At 27.3% G+C, this 24,099-nt stretch overlaps 1 protein-coding gene across 1 annotated transcript; it reads left to right on the forward strand.

The window, feature by feature from the left end:
- The first annotated feature begins 1,020 nt into the window (after window positions 1–1,020).
- Window positions 1,021–22,404, forward strand: LOC100207369 (zinc transporter ZIP11). Its single transcript, XM_065803487.1, has 10 exons — window positions 1,021–1,224; window positions 1,301–1,339; window positions 9,700–9,867; window positions 10,168–10,434; window positions 10,896–11,025; window positions 11,294–11,363; window positions 17,456–17,554; window positions 17,887–17,950; window positions 19,195–19,289; window positions 21,995–22,404. Exons 1-10 carry the CDS (start codon window positions 1,105–1,107, stop codon window positions 22,071–22,073), a joined length of 1,131 nt encoding a protein of 376 aa, XP_065659559.1. The 5' UTR covers window positions 1,021–1,104; the 3' UTR covers window positions 22,074–22,404.
- Window positions 22,405–24,099: the final 1,695 nt, after the last annotated feature.

Raw genomic sequence — 24,099 nt, forward strand, 5'->3', positions numbered from 1 at the left:
TATATATATATATATATATATATATATATATATATATATATATATATATATATATATATATATATATATATATATACATATATATATATATTAGTATTTTTAATTTAAATAATTTTAAATAAAATTTTCCGTATTTTTTTTTATTTTTTCTTATTTTTTTTTATTTTTTGAAGAGCTTGATAATGCTTAAATGATTTATTGTAAGAAATTTAATTGAGAAAAGTTTCTTCTTTTTTATTATACATATATGATGCAGATAAATATATACGTGTATATGTCATTAAAAAATTAATTTTTAATGTTTTATAATTTATATTGACTCAAATTATTTATAGTTTTATATGTTATTATTTTGTTTATAATTTTATATTGATTATAGTTAATTATATTTCTTCATGTTAATTATATTTCATGCTTATTTTCATAACAACTTGTTAGAAACTTTGAAATAAAAAGTTGAACTATAGCATCTGAATAGTTTCAGAGTTTTTTTCTTGTTTTTTCCAGAGATTTCTTGTTTTTTTTTTTTGGTTTAATAAAAAAAGATGACATTTTTATGATTTCTTTTACTCATCATGTTTAATGCTAATAATGCATAATAATATGAATTATTTTCAACATAATTATGAAAGATCACTACAACTAAGGGGTTTCTACAATTGAATACTTTAAATAAAAAATGATATATTTCATTCATTTTTTATTTTGGTTTTTTTTTTTTCCTTTCTCAAAATCCTATAATTTAAAAATCATGAGAGATGGCTTCACAAGTTGAGTGTTGTACTTTTTGTTTTTACATATTCACCTCCCCTCTGTCTCCTAAAATAACTACATTTATTTACATGTTGTTACAACCACTATAACACCATTAATAAAGTTTTTGTCAGAGATTGTTTTAGGAGTGAAAACCAATTTTCTTATGTATAGAAAGCAAAACACAAGCTTTACAAAGTTATTTGTTTTAAATCCTAAAATATACAACATCACTGGATATTTTATAGAACTTTAGTAAATAACTTTTGTATAACTAACATTCTATATTATTTTAGTAAAAATGCCTCGAAATTAAGAAAGTAACATATTAAATAACCTTATTTAATCAATATGATTAGAGGACAGAACAAAGTATTTCAAGCATTTCTTGGTACTTTAATGACATGGGGATTGACAGCAGCAGGATCTTCTTTAGTTTTTTTTTTTGGAACTCGAAATTTTAAAGGAAAAGTAAGTAGATTTTCATCATTAAGTCAAGTTAGAATAAAATCTAGTATCACTTTTGAAATAATTTTTTGTTTTTTAGAGAAAAATTCTTGATGGTAGCTTGGGTTTTGCAGCAGGAGTAAGCTTTTAAATTGATAAATTATGAATTGCTTTTTGTACACACACATACATACACACACTTTATTATTATTTAAAAACTAGAAAATTTGCACTAAATTTGGAATTTTATCAATGAAATGAAGTGAGCAGAATGTATTAGTAACATGTTAACCTAAATCAGAAGTTACTCTCTCACAACAAATTTTATGGTTACTCAATAATTAATTATTATAAACCATTAGCGCAATAGCAAAGTATAAAAAAATTAAAAGTATGGGAAAAATTGATTGTTAAAAATCATTCATATTTTAAATATAACTTCTTTGGGATTTTTACGATTTTGTTTTTAACATACTCTGAAGTATTAATGCTAAATGTGCTTGATAATTATCAAATATAGATCAATAATATAGCTAATAGCTGGTGATATTGGAAATTATTGGTTCTCACAAGTAAAAAGAGGGTAAAAATATGAAATCATCCAGACCATGACACCCTTAAGTCTCAGAATTTGTTTATTTTTACACCACTTGCAGTCCATATTAAAAAAATAATAACTGCGAAAATTTTAGTTAAAAATACCAATGGGTTCCAGAGATATCGTGATATAAAATGAATAAATAATGCAAAAACATACTTAATTTTAATTTTGAAAAAAAAAAATTTTCATTGTTTCAAATTGGTGACTTAAAACCTCCTTTTATATAAAAAACAAACATAAGTTTTGTTTTGTTCTTTTTAAAGGTATTTACTTGTTTGTATTTTCTTAAAGAATTACTTTTAATTTTATAGTTTTTATATTATTTTGTTAGGTAATAAATAATAAAAATAATTAATATGGAGAAATGTGACATTGGAAAAAGTCTTAACATTCATTGCCACAAAACTGCATTTTCAAGAAAACAAGGTTTTGTTCAATTTAAAGATCTTCCTTGTGAAAAACAAGAAGAAATAATATGGCGAGCAAATTTAAAGGAAAAATATAGTTCAATAAGAATTATATGTTGTTATCATGAGCAATTCTATGGAAAATATTTTGAGAGAAAAATTACAAAGTGTTGCAATCCTTTTGGAACACACAAGGAAAGTAAAAAAATTGCTATATAAGGTAATCTTACCTTATTTACAACAGAATTGATATGGAAATTAAAAGAAAACAATTTATTATTTATAAAATGTTTGATAATTTCAGTTATTTTAACCACGTAAAACTAAATTTGTTTTTTAGGTAATATAAAGATTTCCATAGACATGGCAAACTATTTGCAAAAAAATAATGTTTATGTAACCCCAGGTCGGAAATTCTGCAGTAAATGTTACAAAAAAGCAATAGAAACTGATGAAGATTTAAATTCACAGGAGGAATGGGAATCCAAAAGTGAGAAAAAAATTAAGTTAGATACCACTATAGAATTGCTTGGAATTTCACCAGTCAAACTAAAAAGTCTTTCAAAACACAGCAAATTGCCTGTAGCAAAACAAAAGTTTGAGAACACTATTGACAGAGTTGCAAAAATGGTCTCATTAGCATATAATATTAATGAAACTTTTTTAACAACAGAAATAAAAAGCCCCATTTTAAACAACAACATTAACAATGACCATGATCTAGACATTTTAATGTATGAAATAAAAAATAAAATTTCAGAGACTGACTCTTATTGCCATAAGGTGCAAATGTTAACACTCGCACCAAAATCATGGACACGTAAAAAGATATCAAGCTACTTTGAAGTGTCTGAGTATCTTGTTTGAACAGCAAGAAAAGTTAAAAATGAGAATGGAATTCTATCATTACCCGGAAAAAAAACTGGAAACCCACTTTCACCAGAAACAGTTAATTTAGTGATTAACTTTTATCAAAGTGATGAATTTTCAAGAATGATGCCAGGAAAAAAAGATTATGTAAGTATTAAGAAAAACCAACATGTTCAAAAAAGATTATTGCTACTCAATCTTAATGAATTACATGTTGCATTTAAAAAAGACTACCCTAACGTCAAAGTCAGTTTGTCAAAATTTTGTACTCTTAAACCTAAATGGTGTATTACAACTAATGCGTCAGGTACCCACAATGTATGTGTTTGCATACATCATCAAAATACAAAATTTCTCATTAATACCATTAGGTGGAATAAAATTTATAAAGATTTCATGGCATTGATTGTTTGCTCTCTTGAAAATGCAGAATGTATGTTGCATCGATGTAACCAATGCCCTGGTATTGAAGTGTTAAAAAGTTTTTTAGTGCAGGAGTTTATGAACCATGACCATGAAGAAGATGTAGTATTTAAGCAATGGCAGAGTACCGATCGTACAACACTACTTTCACAGTCATTGTCACTAGATGAATTTAATGATTTATTATGTGACAGCATTGACAACCTTACCACTCATTCATATATTGCAAAAACACAAAGTAGATACTTAAAAAACTGTAAAGAAAATCTTAACCAAAACGAATGCTTAATTTTAGGAGATTTTGCTGAAAACTATCAATATGTTGTTCAGGATGAGGTTCAAAGTTATCACTGGAGCAAAAGTCAAATACTCACTTACACTATACAATTGTACTTTATTTTATAGAGAACAAACTTCTCAAACATAAATCTTTTTGTTACCTTTCAGAAGATGTTGATCATGACACAGGATTTATTTACAAGACTCAGGAAGATATAACTAGATATATCAAAGAAAATCTACCTGATGTATCAACTGTGAAATACTTTTCCGAATGTTGTGCAGCACAATTTAAAAATTTTAAAAATTTTATCAATCTTTGTCATCACAGTAAAGACTTTGATTTAAATGCTGAATGGGTATTTTTTGCTACCAGTCATGGTAAATCCCCCTGTGATGGTATTGGTGGCACTGTTAAAAGAGTAGTATGTCAAGAAAGTCTAAAACAAATAACTACTGGGCAGATTTTAGATGTTAATTTAATGTACTCCTTTTGTAAAGCCAAGATAAATGGAATTCATTTTAAGTTATTTTCAAAAGAAGAAATTGATAAAACACGAGCACAATTAGAAAAAAGATATTTAGGTGGAAGAACAGTTCCTGGCACAAGGATGTATCATCATTTTATTCCAATTGCTCCAAACACTATAAGTTATAAAAAAATAAGTACTGATGCATGCACTGAAATATTTGATATCATTCCAAAAAGCAAACATTATGTAGATATTTCATTAAATATTAAAAAAATGGATTATATTGCATGTTTTTATGATAGATTTTGGTGGGTAGGGATTGCTGAAGATGTAAGTGAGCTTGGTATAAAAGTCAGATTCATGCATCCACATGGACTAGGTAAAAACTTCTTTTGGCCAATGAGAACTGATGAGTCTTGGGTGCTCAATACTGAAGTTATATGCCTAATTTCTACACCGCGAACAATATCAGGTCCTACATACAACATATCTGATTTAGATTTGAAGAATATAAACTGTTGGTTACAAAAAAAAATTAATTATGTTTAAAATAACTTTGCTTTTATTTTATATACCTATTTTGCATTTAAAATGTCTTTTATTTTTTTCAAATTCTTGAATTGTAGGTTGAGAAGGAGGGGTGGGGGTTTAAATAAATCACAATTCACTCCCATCTTATTATGTCAATGACTATATTAGTCTAAAACTACATAAAGATATTGATTGTCAAAATGTTTTAAAAACGTTTTAATATCTTTGGTTTTAAAATTTATGACTTAAAATCATAAAAAGATCTTTGAAATAAGAGGTAAGTATTTATCGATTTGAAGTAACGCAATTAAACTGTTTCTCAAACTTAAACTGAAAAAATATGTTTTTAAAATGTATTTTAACAATCAACTATTATTTATTCATTTTATGTAAAAAAAAAAAATAAAAAAAATCTAGGGAGATTGGGGGAGGGGCGTAGGGGCCTCCCGTGGGAGGGGAGGGCGTCTTCCTTGGCCCATGACTATAAATATCCTAAACTAGTCAATAAATGACACTATTTGATGTTTTATTCAAATAAATGTTTTAAAAAATATTTTAATTGCTTTTGTTACAAAATTTAAATTTTTCTAAAAAGACCATTTTTAAATGCAAATTTTGATCATGTATTAGAGAGACAATTGATGAATCTAATTTTTTTCAGTAGACCTAAGATGAAATAATGATATACAATTAAAGTTTTTAATCGGGATTTTGGGCCACAGTCTTCATTTTACCTCCAAAAATCACTAATTTACAAGTCAATAATTTTGAACAAAATTGGATAAATGAGGCATTTCTTGAGATAATCGAGTCTTAAGAGTGCTATTTTTGGATTTCTCAAGTTAAAATCTATTAGAGTACCAAATTTTAGGAAATTTCCCCAAGCCATTATGAAGATACTGTATGTCAAAGTTGCTTTGTAGTCACTTAAGAAAATCACTAAAATGCTGAGTCAGCATTATTTCAAGCGACAATATCTCTGGAACCCATTGGTATTTTTAACTAAAATTTTTGCAGTTATTATTTTTTTGATATGGACTGCAAGTGGTGTAAAAATAAACAAATTCTGAGACGTAAGGGTGTCGAAAATTATTATTTTTGGATGATTTCATATATTTTTACCCAAGAGCCTTTAAGATGCTGAAGAAAAAGAACAGTTGATTGGGTTGATTTCTATTACAGTAAACATGCAGAAGCTGGAGTAACATAATCAAGTATGGCTAATTATAAAAATGTAATCCTAAATCTATAAAGGACCCTAAATCTATAAAGTATGTTCTCTTCAAGGGAAAAACTTTTTAAGATTTATAGATCTTGAGTAGGGTGCAAACACAATAATAGAAAATTTAGTTCAAGTATTTGATTTATGTATGTTATTTGGAATAAATACAATTTTCAAAACTTTGGTTTTGAAACATGATGTAACTCAAGTTATGTAATTTTTAGTGGTTAATATGATGAAAAATGTACATACATAACAGGAGTCATTTCCAATAATGAAATATTTGAGAAATTTTAGGCAAATAAGCAAGCTTTTTTTTAGTATAAAATTAACCCTTTAAGACAAACCCCGTAATAATATTGGGGGCCTTTTTTTGCGTTAAGCAGCATCGCCATGATAATATGCACTGAGATAAGGTGTTATATTATTTGTAACACCTTAAAACTAGTCATACACCCTTCAAACCTCGGTTTCATGGTTCTCGAATGTTCTATTGAACTAATAAACACAACTTGCGTTTGTAAAAATAAACAATATGGCCGCTAAACAATGTTCAATTTCTGTCCAAGATGTTGTAAATTTTGTTTTGGAAGAAAACTCTTTGTTTGTTAAAAGAATCCTTATCTGGCGGTGAAATCGAGTTTTTAATAGAATCAGAGACAGACGAGGAAATAAGTTTTAGTGATAACAGTGCAGTTGTAGATGATTTAATGAGAATTTTGAGCAAGATATCAAGAATATCAGAAAAGCTCCAGCTCTAAAAAGAGAAAGGTAGTTGTGAGGATTTAAAAAGAATCTCCTAAAGAAGGAATAAGACGATTTAATTTTATTTCTGAAGAAAAAAATTAACAAAGATATAAAAAACTCAGACCCTCTTGAATTATTTGAATATATTATTACAAATGAATTTTGTGAGTACATTGCTGATCAAACTTACATATATTTGAACCAAATGACAAGAGGTAAAATATTCAAATTTATTATTAGTGGAGCTATATTTACATCTCGTGACATACAACTTCATTTGGCAGTGATAGTCTACTGTAGTATTATTCAAAAGTGCGTATGTACTATACTAAAAGCAAGCTGTTTGAAACACCAGGCTTCAAAAGTATTCTATCACAAAATAAATTAATTTTACCAGAGACATTTCTTCACTTTGAAGACATATCCAGTTTTGAAGACAAGAGTTATACAAAAATTAAATTCATTCAGGAATACATTGTTATTCGCCGTACCAACTGTAAATATTGATTTACAACATCAATTATTAGCAACATAGGTGGCATTGATCTTAGTGATCAAATGACCACCTCCTAGGCTTGAGAACGTAAAAGGGTGAAAAAGTGGTGCAAGAAGTTTTATTTTCATCTTATTAATCTTTCCATATTTAATGCACAAGTTATTCACAAACTCTTAGGAGGTGAACTGAAGCCTTTAGAATTCAGAATGAAACTTGTTAGTGCTTTAGTTTCTTTTTATGGTTATGACAGTGTAACATCTGGACAGGGTCGAAGACCGATTCTTGATAGTAATCCAATGCGATTAGTGCAACCTCATTTCGCATCGTATGTACCAGAAACAGAATCAAAAACTGCACCTCAATGGAGGTGTGTTGTGTGCAGTGAAAAGGGTAAAAGAAAAGATTCTCGTTATGAGTGCAACCCTTGTGATTATGTGCTGTACCATGTTTCCAACTCTACCATGTTATAAAAGACTACTAATGTAAAAATGTATATTTATAAGTATTTCTGACATGTTTTCTCACAAATACTGTGTTTTTAATGATTTTTTTGTACATTATTTTACATTAAAATTCCATTAGTAAAACATTTTTCTCGAAATAACCTGCGCATTTCAATGTACGTCTTGAAAATTAAGGTGCTGCTTAAAGGATTAAATGAGTTGCTGGGGAGTTGATTTTTGCTGGGGAGTTTAAGATGTTTGATACAAACCTAATGGAGTATCTTGGTCCATTTTCTTGTTGAAGTATTTAAAAAACTACTGGAAAAAATGAAAAAATTGTTCATATTGAAGTTAACCATATTCTTAAAAAGTAGCAATGGATATTGGACTTGGAATTTACTCAGAACAAACAGGTTACTTAATTAATTCATGATAGAAAATGTACACTTTCATTGCAACTAAACAAGTTTTGTGTTGCATTTGGCAATAAGGGCTTTTGCTTAAGCTTTTTTAGTTTAGCACAATCTTCAGTAACAGTTGTATTAATTGTAATAGTTGTACCACATTGAAAGCATTATTATTTTTTGAAGTAAATGAGTAGCACATTGTAAATGCTTTTAATTATATCAAAAAACATTGATATTTTCTGATATGATTAAATTAGAGGACTGATTTATTAGGTATTTCTTGATGAAGATATGTGACAAACACACACACACACACACACACACACACACACACACACACACACACACACACACACACACACACACACACACACACACTTGATGAAGATATGTGCCATGTACAAGAAAAACTTGTATAATCATTAGTCATTGATCACTTGGGGATTTCTACTAAATGTTTACATAACCTAGGAATGGTTCAAAAACAAGAAAATTGGGTGCTGTATAAGTTGGAACCAAGAGATTTAAGTGTCATTTTTCATGTACAAATAAATTTTAAAATGGCACAAATAGAAGTCTTTTTTACTATGTACTGTATACTGTATTTCATAACTTTATTATTGTTTAGTAACTGATGATAAAAAGTGGATTCCATTACAATAACCCAAAGTTTATAACCCAAAAATTATATTATATAGACAATTAATTATATTATATAGACAAGCCTGAGCAATCATTAGCATTAAAATTAAAAGCAAAACTGTGGATCCCAGCTTATGCACTGTATTTAGTGGGACCAACTGGGTGTAGGTACTATAAGTTGTTCCAATCTAGTAAATCAATTACAGGAACTTGCTACATTTGTAGTTGTTGCATTTGTTTGTAATTGTAGTAATTGTTGCATTAAAGTTCTGAAGGAAAAATGAATGTAATATGTCAAAAGACACAACAAAGTTATTTTGAAGGACTACAATGCTTGGTTTTATATTGCTCAGCTTGTAAAAACTTGCTTGAAAACACTCAATATTGAAATCTTATCCTTTGTATAGTCTGTCGCTTTGTCAAACTACCATCTTTTTAAATCAATATGGACATAAAGTCTTGCTAAGAAGGAGAAGCACGTTACTTCATATGACCAATACAAAAAATGGGTTGATTTGTAGATTATTTTGATAACTACCTTACCTAAGGCAAGTACTTTTTGTTGTTGTGGAGTTTGTATTTTGTCAGAATAAAGCAGGAAAAAGTGGCTAACAACAGACTAAGGTTTTAGTTTTATGAAAAAGTAGTGGCTAGCAACAGACTAAGGTTTTAGTTTTATGAAGAAGCATCACTACTCTAATACATTTTTAATAACAAGAACAATATATAATTTACAAATATAGTCTAAATTTTCATTTAGTATTAGAACATCAATTTATTAAATTGTTAACAAGTTACAGATTAAATAGTTTACAGATTATTGTTTTTAATTAAAGAAAGAATAGAATAACAGTTATATGCTTAAAGTACATTAATTGAGTGCTCTATTGTATGCAAACTGCAGTAATTTTAATCTACTTCATATACAAGTTTTTTGTTTTGTTTTCAACTGTTATAGGTTATGACTGCTGCGTCATATTGGTCACTCCTAGCACCTGCAATTGAGATGGCAGTTAAATCAGGATATTATGGTTCTGAAGGCCAATATGCATTTGGGCCAGTTGCTTTGGGTTTCCTTCTTGGTGGCGTATTTGTTTTGCTGTCTGACATGTGTTTGCCACATTTTGTATGTCAAATTGTTTTCTGAAATCATTTTTTTTTTCACTTTTTATTTAGTTTATTTAGTTTTCATTTTTATATAAATTTTTTTCAGTATAATTTTTTATTTTTAAATTAGTTTTAAGAGTTTATTTTTGTTAAATAAGTTTAAAAACTATTGAAATGTTTTTAGGATCAAGCCCTCTATGATCCAAGCCCCTCTATGATTCAACTTCGTATGATTCATCTCCCTATAATCCCTTCCTCTTAATGCTTCAGCTGTAATTAATGCTTCCTCTTAATGCTTCAGATGTAATTTTTTTTTTAGAGTAAAAAAGATCCAGCTATTGCACTTGCCATTCACTCTCGTAATAATGAAAGTGAGGTTTCAGACCAAAATTTTTCTTCTGCATCAGCAGTTGACATCAATGACAGTGTTGACAAGGAAAAAACTATTTCTGATATAGATAATAATCAACCTTCATCAGAGAGTATTATAGAAAATTTAGATGGTGATCAAAATCTTGTTTTAAAAGATTCTGTTAAATTACGATTTAGAAATATCAAAGATTCCAAATCACAGCATCAACCACAGGTAATTTTTTTAATTGCAAATAAAATTTTATCCAAGTTAATTTAAAAAGAAAAATTTAGATTTTATTTAAATTGATTGGGTCTGTAATATTAAGGTTACTGATCTTCTAGTCTATTTAAGTTGATTGGGTCTGTAATATTAAGGTTACTACTCTGCTAGTCTATTGATCTGTGAGATTATGATTACTGATATGATAAATTTAGATTACAAATGAATGGAATTAAAAAAAAAAGATTTGATCTGTTAGAATATGATTAAGGAATAGTTATATCTGAATGAGGAATAGTTAATTAATAAGTATTTCTAATAAGTTTTTATAAGATTACTGGTCTGTTAAATCAAGACTCATTTATCAGGTAAGTTTTTTAGGCTTATTAGATAAAGATTTTAAAAGAATCAATTCCTAAATAAACGCTTTTAGTTTGTTTTATTTATTGTTTAGTTTGGTTATTTTTTTAAAGGTTGTCCTTGAATATAAAATTGAAAGAAAAAATAAACTTGATGAAGAGCGGGAAAAAGCAGAAGCTAAATTTAAAAGTTGGACAAGAATTTTGCTATTGTGCATAGCTATCACTATTCACAACATTCCAGGTTTTTAAATTATTCAAACGTTTCAAATTGTTTTAATGCAACATAATATGTCTTTAGTAAAATTAATAATAATGTTATTAAAAAATAAAAATTAGTTAATAATAAAACAAAAAAAGTGCTGTTTAATTAATGGTTAATTTTATTGTTTAATTGTGCAATATTTTCTTAAGTACTTTCCATCATATTCAGACTTCTGTTTTCCTACTAATTGGAAATAAATAATATAAACAATAAATAAAGTTAAGATCAAATGTAAAATGTATTTCAGAGGGATTGGCAGTAGGAGTGGCATTTGGAGCTATTGGTACTTCTGATTCTGCTACATTTGATTCTGCAAGGTATTTAAATTTAAAAATTAGTTGTATTTATGGTATAGTTCCTCATAAAAGTTCTTATAAGCACTCACACACAAAAATCCACAAAACATACCCCTGGTAAGAGAGTAACATAAGATTTTGCAAATAAAGCTAGACATAAAGTTTAACATATAGAAATACATCTAAATGACATTGTAAAACATAAAAATATTTCTTATTACACTTCAATTTGTGGCAGCTATTCAAATAAAAGTTTGATGAGACTTCTAAACTATTGTTTGATATTTTATTTGTTTTTTTTTGTAAAATTCTTTTAAATATTTTTTTTAATTTAAAAAAAATATTTTTAATTCTACATATTTGTTTTAGAGACATCGTGAATGAATGTTTTTATTAAGTAATTTTTTTAAATGACTTTTTTTTTGGAGACATTCAAAACAACTATATTGTTTATTTATTAGTTAGGAATATTTCGAGACCACTAGACAGTCTCATCAATAGACTATAAAACTAAACTTTAGTTTTATAGTCTGATGATGAGACCTTCTAGTAGTCTTGAAATATTACTAATTAATAAATAAGTAATATAGTTGTTTTAAATGTCCCAATTATATGAAGTAATTTAAAGTACATGTATAATAAACATTATTTATTTGTTTTAAATAAATATTAATTAAAAATACTTATCTTAATTGTATCAATTATTATTAACATGGTAATAAAAGTAAATAACTTATTTAACAAAAAACTACGAGCATCTATCCACCTGAATACCTGATACACAAATGCCACTTCACTCAATAATAAGTTTGATCTTTTTCTAGCAGAAATGGCTACATTTAAACCTGGTTTACACTTTTAAGTATAATGCAAATAGAGGATTATAATATATTTTACTGCAATCGTTGCAGTGCTAACTCATATAAACACCGTGGCGGTGGGGTAGCCATATATATAAAAGATAAATATGACGCATGTTCTCGAAGGAAAAATTATTCAACGATATATCGATTGAACAAGTATGGTGCGTTATTAAAATTGAAAATGAAACCATATTAACTGGCTATATCTATTGTCTACCAAACGCATCAAGCCACTAATCACAAAATTGAATTGATTTTTAAACAAATTAAAAAAGCTAGTGATAATAACATATATACTGGTCTCATAGCTGGTGACTTCAATTATCCAAATTTAAAATGGAGCAATAATAATGTACAAACATTACTAAATAATGATAAATCAGCACAAATGTTTTTAGAAAATTTAAATGATAATTATTTACATCAAAATGTGATAAATTCAACCTTTTATCCAACAGCTTCATCAGTATTAGAGGGAAATACACTGGACTTGGTCTAAACTGATGCACCTGAGCGTATCTCAGTCATACATCGCAATCCACCCATGAACAACATAGAAAAGGCACATCAAATTTTACACTGGCATTATGAGATTCGGGCTTCAAACTAGTACAAAAGAATTATATGGCAAATCAATACTTAATTTTATAAAAGGAAATTATGATGAAATGAATGAAGGGTTCAAAAACACTGATTGGTCAAAACTTTTTCACAATAAAAGTGTCAATGAATGCTATGAAATATTTTTAGATAAAAATTAAAAGCTATCAATTCAGCGCATACCAAAACAAAATAAAAAGAGAAGGAATATAAGACTGTGGATAGACAATTGATTAAAAGCCAAATTAAGAGAAAAAGCAAGTTTGTGGAAAAAAATAATATCCAATAATTTCAAATCATCATCCCTATTGCAACAATATAAACAACAATGCAAACTAATTGAAAATACTGTTAAATATAAGCGTATTGAATACGAAAAAATAGTTGTTGAAAAATTAAAAGAAGATCCAAATATCTTTTATGGGTATGTCAATGCAAACAAAAAAATTAAATCTGGTAATCTACATAGAAATGGTGAAGCAAAATTAAATAATAGTTTCAGCTCAAGTTTTGTTCACAAAGAGAAAGGTAACAAACCAGTTATTATATCAACAACTGATAAAACTCTACAATTAGATATAGATAATGTAATCACGCGTGATTCAATTAAGAAAAAATTAAAACAATTAAATATCAATAAATTGGTTGATGTAGATAGAGTTAGTCCACACGTCTTGAATAAATGCCATACTACTATTAGTAAACCTCTGCTTCTGATATACAAAAAATCATTGATGGAACAAAAGCTATCCAATTTATGGTAATCAGCAAGTATCTCACCATTATTTAAAAGGAGTGATAAAACCAATGCATCAAATTATCGACCAATTTCACTAACATCACTCCCATGTAAAATTATGGAATCACTGATTAAAGATGAAATTTTTGATAATCTAGTAACAAATGGTTTATTAAATGAAAATCAGCACGGATTTGTAAAAAATAAAAGCTGTGTAACTAACTTATTAGAAAAGTTAGATAATATAACAAATGCTTTAGAAGCTGGTTATTCAACCGATATGCTGTATCTGGATTTTGCCAAAACCTTTGATAAAGTGCCACAATCACGTTTGATCAACAAATTAAAATCATATGGTATTGTTGGTAATGTTCTGAATTGGATTGAAGAGTTTTTAAGCAATAGAAAACAGAGTTTTTCTTGGAGATTTTACATCAAAATGGTTACCAGTTATCAGTAGCGTGCCACAGGGATCAGTTTTAGGACCGTTGCTGTTCCTAATATTTATCAACGATCTACTGGATCAGGTCAATAACAAGATAAAACTATATGCAACATATGGCATGGTCCTCCACTTGGTTAAAAAAATTGAATTATGAAAAATGTAAGGTTATACATATGGGCAAAAATATTCCAAATAGAGTGTATATAATGCATGAGATTGACACTGAACACTACCATACCATATCTAGTACGGAAGATGAAGGAGACCTAGGCATAGTAATACAATCAGATCTAAAATGGCAAACTCAAGTTAACTCAGCTGTTGGTAAAGCAAATATGAGGCTAGGCATTATAAAACGGACATTTAAATATTTTGATAAAAATACGGTAAAAAATTTATATACAACTTTCCTTCGTCTACATCTGGAATTTGCTATTCAAGCTTGGTGTTCTTACTTAAGACAAGGCATCGATAAAATTGAAAAAGTCCAAAGAAGAGCCACTAAGATAGCACCAGCGTTGAAGAAATTACCATATGAAAGAAGATTAGAGGTCATGCAACTAATAACTCTAGAAGAGTGTCGAAAATGTGGTGATTTAATCCTGCAATATAAAATTCAATATGGCTATAAAATCAATTGGGTTTCCCAGTACAATTACACCGAGTCACAAGAGGGCTCTCGTCTGAAACAACACAAATTTAAATTGAAAAAGCTATTCTGCAAAAATGCTCATAGATACAATTCTTTTGCAAATCATGTAGTACACATGTGAAATAATCTGCCGAATGATATAATAGAAGAGTCAATAAATCTATTCAAAAATAAACTAGACAATTCAGAGATTGAAAAAACTTTTTAAAAAGACAAAAATTAAAAACAATAACATAACATTGGTGTATATATTGTATCATTAGGTAGCTTATTCCAATGTGTCACTATTCTGTCCCTGAAGAAGTCTTTGCTATAACTGTTTTTAGTTAATAGCTTCAAGTCTGACATATGTTGTGTATAGTTGAGTAAAAAAGTCAATGAAACAATATTTAAATTTTCTCTTCAATGTGATTAGTAACTAATCACATTGAAGAGCAAATTTAAATATTGTAGATAAAAACTAATAGTTTAAAATAGACTTTATTGGTCATCATTGTGATGTGGTCCTCATTGTAATTGGTTATTGTTGTGATGTCCATTTTCCATTTTGTTTCTTATGATGATACCTAAGTTCTACTTGTGCATTTTAATTAATGATTGTTCTATCATAGGTAGTTATATATAGTAGGGAAGCTTGATTTACTTGATCATTTAATTTTTTTGATTTACTGCTGTAAACTTTAAGATTTTTATTTAATTTCACGCTCCAATTTTTTTGTCCAATGAACTAGTTGATTGAAAGTTTTTTTACCTGTATAGTTTTTTTTATGGAAATTAATTAAAGCCATCTGAAAACAGCTTGCAGTTACTATGAACTTCAGACAAGACTTTGCCTTGTGCAAACTTAATACTGAGCATAAGTCAATCAGATACTTCATTATTAATTACATTTCCTTGATTCGATATAAACTTCATAAAATTATTTATTTGGATATTTCTTTATGTTTGTTATTAAGTTTATGCCTGTCACTGTTGATTAATGTTTGTATATATATATATATATATATATATATATATATATATATATATATATATATATATATATATATATATATATATATATATATAAATATATATATATATATATATATATATATATATATATATATATATATATTTGTATTATATATTTGTATAGTAGTTTTGAGTTTAATTTGTTGGTTATTGATTTTTCAAAAAAACTCACTTTTTAATTTTTTTTTGCTTTTTTGATTGTATTTTTGAGTATCTATGCTGTCCAATTTGATTAAGGTTAGGTTGGATCATCGTTTGAGTACCTATGCTGTCCAATTCGATTAAGATTAGGTCTGGTCATCCTTTGGTCTTCTTTTTTCTTTTTTTTTTTTCAGTTCAGCGTATTTTTTTATGGTATTTTTTAATAAAATGGTTAAAACTGATTGCTTTTTGCATTTTTTTTTAGCCTTTGTTCATAATTTTCTATGGTTTCTATGGTTTCTATCGTTGTATTTTCTCCTTCACTAGTTTTTAGTTTCAGCTTTAAAATCTGCGAAATGAGTTTCAAATAATTGTAAAAGTTTCAAAATGGCAGCTTTGTACTTTTGAAACACGACACTGGTAATCTTACTTTCAATATAATAATTTTCAAGTGTTGAAAATAGATGAAGATTTTTCTGTGATAAATAATAATATAAACTTGGCCTTAAAAGCATTAATTTGGTTAAATGTTGGAAATGAAATGTTTTCACCTTGCAAGTTTGTGTTCAAGATATTTAGGTAATTTGTTATATCTACTAAAAATGCAAGGTCACATAACCATTTTTTTGTCACATTCTAATGGTAATTAGTTTTTTGCTTCTAAAAATTTTTTATTCCAAAATCCGGTCAACATTTTGCCTTTGGATAACCATCAAACAAAACAATGTATTAAGAGTTCTCTGTGTTCATTTGTTTCATTTTCAAAAAATGCAAGAAATTCTATGAAGTGCTCTTGCTCTAATTTTGTTAATGGCAGTTACAGCAGTAAAATTTTAATTTTACAGCAGTTACAGTAACAGTAGTTTTAATGCCAAATTCCATATCTTTTGATCACAGCACTTCTTGGTGAATAATGCAATGGTATTTAAAAAATTTTCTTTGTAAATTTTTTTAAGAAGAACACATTAGCTGTGCTTCTCAACCATTGTAGGTGCGCTACAGTGCAAATACTATTCAGTGTATCCCAGTTTAGATTGTGACCATAAGTGTTTTGATTTTTAATGTAAATTAAAAGCAGATCCATAAGAATACTTAAGGTTGAATTCACTGTGCAATGCTTCAAAATATCTTTGCAGATTATATTTTTTCATCACAACAATAGCTTTAAAACAGATCAGACATACAGATTTTGAAGATTGAGATTGGATAAACAAAAATTTATATTTCCACTCATCATTAAAAGAGCATCTTAGTTCTTTTTTATTTTTTATTTTTTGTGATGATGAAATTCCTTTACTCATTGCTAATTTATTGTGAAGCAAAAATCAGTAAAATAATTTTGTAATAGCAAAAAAATCTTTTATCCAGCTAATACTGTAACTTAATTTAAAATCCTAAATAATTTGTAAGTAACTAATAATTAATTTAAAATCCTAAAGATTGTGATATCGAAAGTTAAGTTGCATTTTGTGTACATAAACAGCAAAAGTATTAACGCAACTTTTTAAATTTCTTTTTTAAAAACATAATTTGAAAAATAATAAATGCTATAAAAACTTTTTTGTTTAAAAATAATCACAAAACAAAAGAACTTTTTATTTACTTTCTTTAATATACAATAAAAGTTAACTTTTTAATTTAAATTTTTTAATATTTTAGAAATCTGGCTATTGGTATCGGAATACAAAATTTTCCAGAAGGAATGGCTGTTAGTGTTCCATTATGTGCTGCTGGTTATTCACCTTTTAAAAGTTTTCTGTGAGTATCTATTAATTGTTATGTTTTAATTTTTTCTTTGTATGTATTCTATTAATTTAATTCTATTAATTGTTATTAAATTGAATGTGAAAATTTAAAATTTTTTAATGTTGTTGAACAGTTGTTCAAAGTAAAGTTTCTACATACTTTTGCAGTTCACAAGAATTTTTTTTTACTTTTTTATTAAGCAAACTTAAATCTTATGGTTTTGCACATTTGTAAATAATAAAACATATAAGGTTATTAGTATATATTTTATACATTTAATTAACAAAGTTTTTTTTTGTAAATTTATCTTGTTTTTATTTTATTATTAAACTATTATTTTTCAGTTATGGTCAGTTGAGTGGAATGGTTGAGCCTATATTTGGTGTTTTGGGAGCTGTAGCAGTTGTGGTATGCTTAAATATTTTATTTGTTTTTACAGCTAGCATTATATTTGGTGTTTGGGAGCTTTATCAGTTGCAATATGTTATTTACAGTTAGCATTATGTTTGGTGTTTAGAAGCTTTAGCAGTTGCAATATGTTTTTTTGCAGTTTAACATTATATTTAGTGTTTTTGTAAAATCGATCAATTGCAAATCTGGTGGTGGAAAAAAAGAAGGTTTTAAAGATATAAAACTAGTTAGAAAACTGGTTAACAGTTTTAAGAATAACCCAAGCCTTTTACTAAGGGAACGCAAAAAAATATATGGATTTTCTCATAGTTTTGTTGCAAAAGTTAGAAACAAGCATGGTTTTCATTCTTTCAAAGCACAAAAAGTGCCCAACCGTTCTGAAACTCAACAAAAAAGTGCAAGAACCCATGGCCGAAAGTTGTATTACAATTTTATTTCTAAAAATTTCTGTATTATTGAAGATGATAAAACTTATATCAAGTAAAATCATCAACAAATTCCTGGTGCTGTTTATTATATTGCTAAATATAGAGGAAAAGCAGATAAGAAATTTAAATACACAAAACATGACAAGTTTGCTAAAAAAGCTTTGATTTGGCAAGCTATTTGCAGTTGTGGAAAAAAATCAGCACCCTTATGTTTCTCAGTTTGCATTTTCTGGTCAAATATATGTTAAAGAATGTTTACAAAAACACCTTTTACCTCTCATTAAATCACACAATAACAGATCTGTGTACTGGCCTGACTAGCTTCAATTCATTATTGTAAACTAGCTATGAAATGGTATAAAAAGAATAATGTGAAATTTGTGCCTAAAACAGAAAATCCTCCAAACTGCCCAGAATTGAGAGTTATTGAAAAGTACTGGGCTATTATTAAAAGAAAAATGAAAAAAACAAAAAAGCTTTGCAGAAACATTAAAGATATTGAAATATCATTTAAAAAAGCATCAAATAGTTTTGATTCTTATTCTGTGCGCAAGCTTATGGGTACCACTAAAGCAAAAGCTCGAAATTTTATTAGATTCCCACAGGAATAATTAGTTTTTTTTTTAATGTTTGATCTTCTTATATTATTGTATTAAGTTGGTTCGAAATAAAAAATGAGGAGTACTTTTTTTTAGTTGTTTTTCTACTTTCACATTTATTTCGTGTACACGCTTTAAAACAGTTATGGTTTGTTTTGTTATTGTTAGGTATTATTCATTTATTTATCTAATTTATAAAAAAATTATCTTTAAGATAGCGAATCCACTTCTACCATATGCTTTAGCATTTGCTGCCGGAGCAATGATTTATGTTGTGGTCAATGACATTATTCCTGAAGCAAATATATGGTGAGTATTTTCTATTTGTACCTATTGTTACCTTATAATACTTGAAATTATAAAAGATTCATCTAGTTTATAACAGCAAGTATTCTGATCTGTGAGCAGTTGTAATCTTTTCATTGTCAACAAATAAACTGTTACTAAAGATAGTCAGAAAGATTTTCAAGGTAGATTAGAAACAAAATGGGACCTAAGATGGGTTCTTGAAATACCTCTAAGGTTACTTGTAATGAATAATGATGTTCATCAACGATAACACTAATGCTGCAAATAGGAAAAATTCAACAACTTCGAAAACACTTTCTATTACACCATATAAAAAGACCTAATAAAGTAAAATCCATTGTTCAAAACATTGCCAAAATTATTGCATAGTAAAACTGTTTGGTTGTTTCCATGTCCTATTTAAATATTTAAATTCGGGTCTGAAAAGATGCACAATTGAAAGAAAAAACTATAGACAGAGATATGATAATGAAAACTGTTTTTAGTGTTAATTAAACTTTGAATGAAGTTTCATAAGCATGTTACAAATTTATTATTAAAAATTTTAACAAAGTATTGAAAATCACATTTATATATATATATATACATATCAAGGCTCGGTATTATGGAAAATGAGGTCAACCTTTGCCAACCTCAAACTGTTAGAGGTTGGTATTAAGTAGAAAAAAACAATTTTACACAAAGGGGTTATCTTAAAACATAGAAATGAGGTTGGCAATTTTTTGCCAACCTCAAACACTTTAAGGTCAGCAGTTATGTCGGTATTGCCATCCCTAATTCCAAGGGTTGATATATATATATATTAGGGTTCCTTATATGAGTGAAATTTTTTTTTTTTTTTTGAATTTTAAAATGCATACCCCCTATTTCTTTTTAACCTATCTAGACTTACTTAAATACAAAATTTTATCTTCATACGACAACATTACCCATGCCGACAGAACTTTCAAAGATTTTGAAAATTGTTGTTTTTAACCCTTTCCGTTATGTAGCTAAATCAATTGAAACACTTATATTTTATAAAATATTTATTAAAAGAATATAAAATTACAGATAAAGCAGGATGTTTTCTTCTAATGACCAAATAACGTAACTAAATCTAGATATGAGATGCAATTAAAGTATCTCAAATATAGATTTTTTTAACACTACGTTACGTCTCAGGTTACACTCTTTAAAAGTTGCACTTTTATAAGTTTAAAAAAAAACCAATTGAAACTTTAATAATTTTTTTTTCGTGACAAATTTAAAAAATTTAAAAAAGTAATCAATATAAGAGACTTACGTAAATACAAAATTTTATCTTCTGGCGACAAAATAAACGCATGTTGACAGAACTCTGAATATTTTGAAAATTGCTGTTTTTAACCCTTCCCTTCAAGTAGCTAAATCAATTAAAACACTTGTATTTTATAAAACATTTATTAAAAGAATATAAAATTACAGATCATGCAGGATATATTATTTTTAAGAGTCTCTTTTTTACAGTCTGGATACAAATTTCTATGCACTTGCACACAGCAAAAATTGCTTTTGTTCTTCAGTGATCATGTGATCTTCATGTGAACTTCAGTGATATATCATCAGAACATCATGTGAACTTTAGTGATCAAACCATTCTTCAGTGATCAAACCATTCTTCAGTGATCAAACCATTCTTCAGTGATCAAACCATGAGAATCTTTAATAAGTTTTACTGCTCTTCTAGCTGCATCATTAACTGCACTTAAGGAAAGAATTTTTTTTTGCCTCTATATAGACAACATCTTCATCCCACATTGAAACAAGTATCTGGAATAAGTTCTCATTAATTTTTAATCGAGAAAATAAATTTGTGCTCTTGACAGACACAAAATTATAGTGCTCGTTTATCCTCGATGCTAATTTTGATCCGGGATTGATACAAACATATCCTTAAAGAGTAAATAGCTCTAACCATCCATCTCACTAGATACATTGCTCCAAGAGGTCTGAATTTATTTTTTTTCTAATTATCACCTAAGAAAATGACAGACAGTTCAATCAGTTCTCGATAATCATCACGTACAACAGTTTTTTGCAGTTTTCAATTATAAAATGTCAAAAATTCTTCAAATGTTGTATTACTAAAATGTTGTTTGACGATATCAGGGTATGTTTCAATAGCAGCCAGATTAATATTTTTCCAGTTCTCTCTAAACGTGTGTATATATATATATATATATATATATATATATATATATATATATATATATATATATATATATATATATATATATATATATATATATATATATATATATATATATATATATGAAGTATTTTTCTGTGTAGTTTTCTGTATTTTTACTTGTTTTGCTGTGTTATTTCACTGTTTTTTATTTATTTATTATATATAAAATTATTCTGTATTTTTACTTACTCGTGCCTTTTAAATGTTGTGTAACTGGTTATAAAGGAAACAAAAAATAACATAAAATAAAACATTTATCATTCTTGGAATGATAGAGACCAATATCTAGCTATCAGGAAAAAATATTCCACATCTTAAATAGTTTTGAAATAAGCACGTTTAAGTACAGGAATGTTGTTTGGACTATAAGGGCCACAAAAAAATCTTAGTGAGAAACATAAGCAGCAGTGATATGTGCTAAGTACCATTTTAAATAAAATATTTTTATTTTATTATTTATTATTAAAGACTTAAATAGATAATTTTTATTTAGTGGAAATGGCCGAGTTGCTTCGTGGGGTTGTATGCTTGGATTTGTTGTTATGATGTGCCTCGATGTTGGTCTTGGTTAATAAGTGATTGTATGGTCACAATAATATCATACCCAAACTGGTTTTAATGTATTGTATCCAATCTGGTTTTTCCACGTGGTCATTTTCATTTGTTAATTCATACGCTTATAAATTATAACTTATTAAAATAGGAGCTGTGAACTTTCAGCAACAAAAAATAGAAAATTTTTATAGTTTTATAGAAATTTTATTATTTGTAGATATTTATTAGAATCATCTTGTTCTCCTAAATTATGTGAATTTCAAATCTTCATGAATGGAAATTTTTATACAATTATTTATTCTCCAAATAATTAAATTTGTTTATTAGAAAAAATAATTATGACAATTTTTCATCGTCTTTTTTTTTAATTATGTTTTTTAACAAAAACTGTAATAAATAAAACACTAGTGCATCAACCATTGACGATTAATAAACTATATTATTAAATCAAAAAACAGATATTATTAATTTGTATGATAAAATTACATTGTCTATTTTTTTACTGAAAACTTTTCATTTAAAATGTTTAATGTCTAATTTAATCCAATCTTTATTCATTTTAATTATAAACCACGCAATCACTAGAATCTTTTATAAATTATATTAATGTTTTTTTGTTTTGTTTTTCCAGAAAAGTTCCTCAAATGAAAAATATAGCAAATGTTTTTGCTATATTTTATCTTCTACATTTTAGTCTTTGCTATGAATTACGGTATTTAACATTACGAATTATTATGTAGCATTGTTATTGTTATGTCGCAATAATATTATTAAACACTTTTCAGACTACAAGAAATAAGAGAAAGAGTTGTAATTAAGTTCCCTTGTTGGAATTAATATTTATCTCTAAATGTTGTTAATAATATTGTACCAATATAAAATGTCCACAATATTGGCTATATATAAACTGCAATATAATGCCAACATTTTGTCTTAACGAAAAAATGTTAAAATTAAAAAAAGAGCCTTAACAGGGTTGCGGGTTAACAACTTTTTAGATGTGTTTAACAGGATTGGGGGTTCACTTTTTCCTCAAGAAGTGAACCCGCAACCCTGTTAAGCGCACCTCAAAATTTGACACTTATTTACATCCACAGGAGTACACTACTATGTTAATGAGAAGAAAAATGAATGGATTTAAATATTTTTTTGCGTACAAATAAAGTTTATATTATGTAAACATTATTTGTAAGAGCGTAAAATAATGGCTTCCTAGAAATAAAACAATAAAATACGTATTACGTTATACAGCACTACGCGAACATATTGATGACGAAACAAATAAAACTCAAATTAATTTGATGTTCTGGTCAAGTAAAAGAAAAGAATTTGAAAGTCAATTTTGTGGACAAGTTACTTGATGAAAAGTTCTGGTCAAGTAAAAGAAAAGAATTTGAAAGTCAATTTTGTGGACAAGTTACTTGATGAAAAGTTCTGGTCAAGTAAAAGAAAAGAATTTGAAAGTCAATTTTGTGGACAAGTTACTTGATGAAAAGTTCTGGTCAAGTAAAAGAAAAGAATTTGAAAGTCAATTTTGTGGACAAGTTACTTGATGAAAAGTTCTGGTCAAGTAAAAGAAAAGAATTTGAAAGTCAATTTTGTGGACAAGTTACTTGATGAAAAGTTCTGGTCAAGTAAAAGAAAAGAATTTGAAAGTCAATTTTGTGGACAAGTTACTTGATGAAAAGTTCTGGTCAAGTAAGAGAAAAGATTATCAAAAGAACATAAATTTATTTAAAAAAAGTTCTAAATAGTTTTAAGAGACTATTTAGCAATAGGGTTTATTTACTTAAGTAGAAAAATTATTTATTTACTTAAATAGAAATTGACTTACTTATTTAAGCAGAAAAAGCAAAAACGGGTTTTTAATCGTCTTCATAGAAAGTATACATAGTGAGTTAGACATTATAATTAAAGCAACAGCATGTAAAAAGTAAATGTCAATCAAAAATTGTATGCAACTTAAAGAGCTGTGAAAACACTATGATTCGATTTCACAGCAAAACTGTTCTTTAACATATTCGCTTTTGCGATCGACAACAT

The sequence above is a fragment of the Hydra vulgaris genome, chromosome 08 (assembly GCF_038396675.1).
Source record: "Hydra vulgaris chromosome 08, alternate assembly HydraT2T_AEP".
Classification (NCBI taxonomy): Eukaryota; Metazoa; Cnidaria; class Hydrozoa; order Anthoathecata; family Hydridae; genus Hydra; species Hydra vulgaris.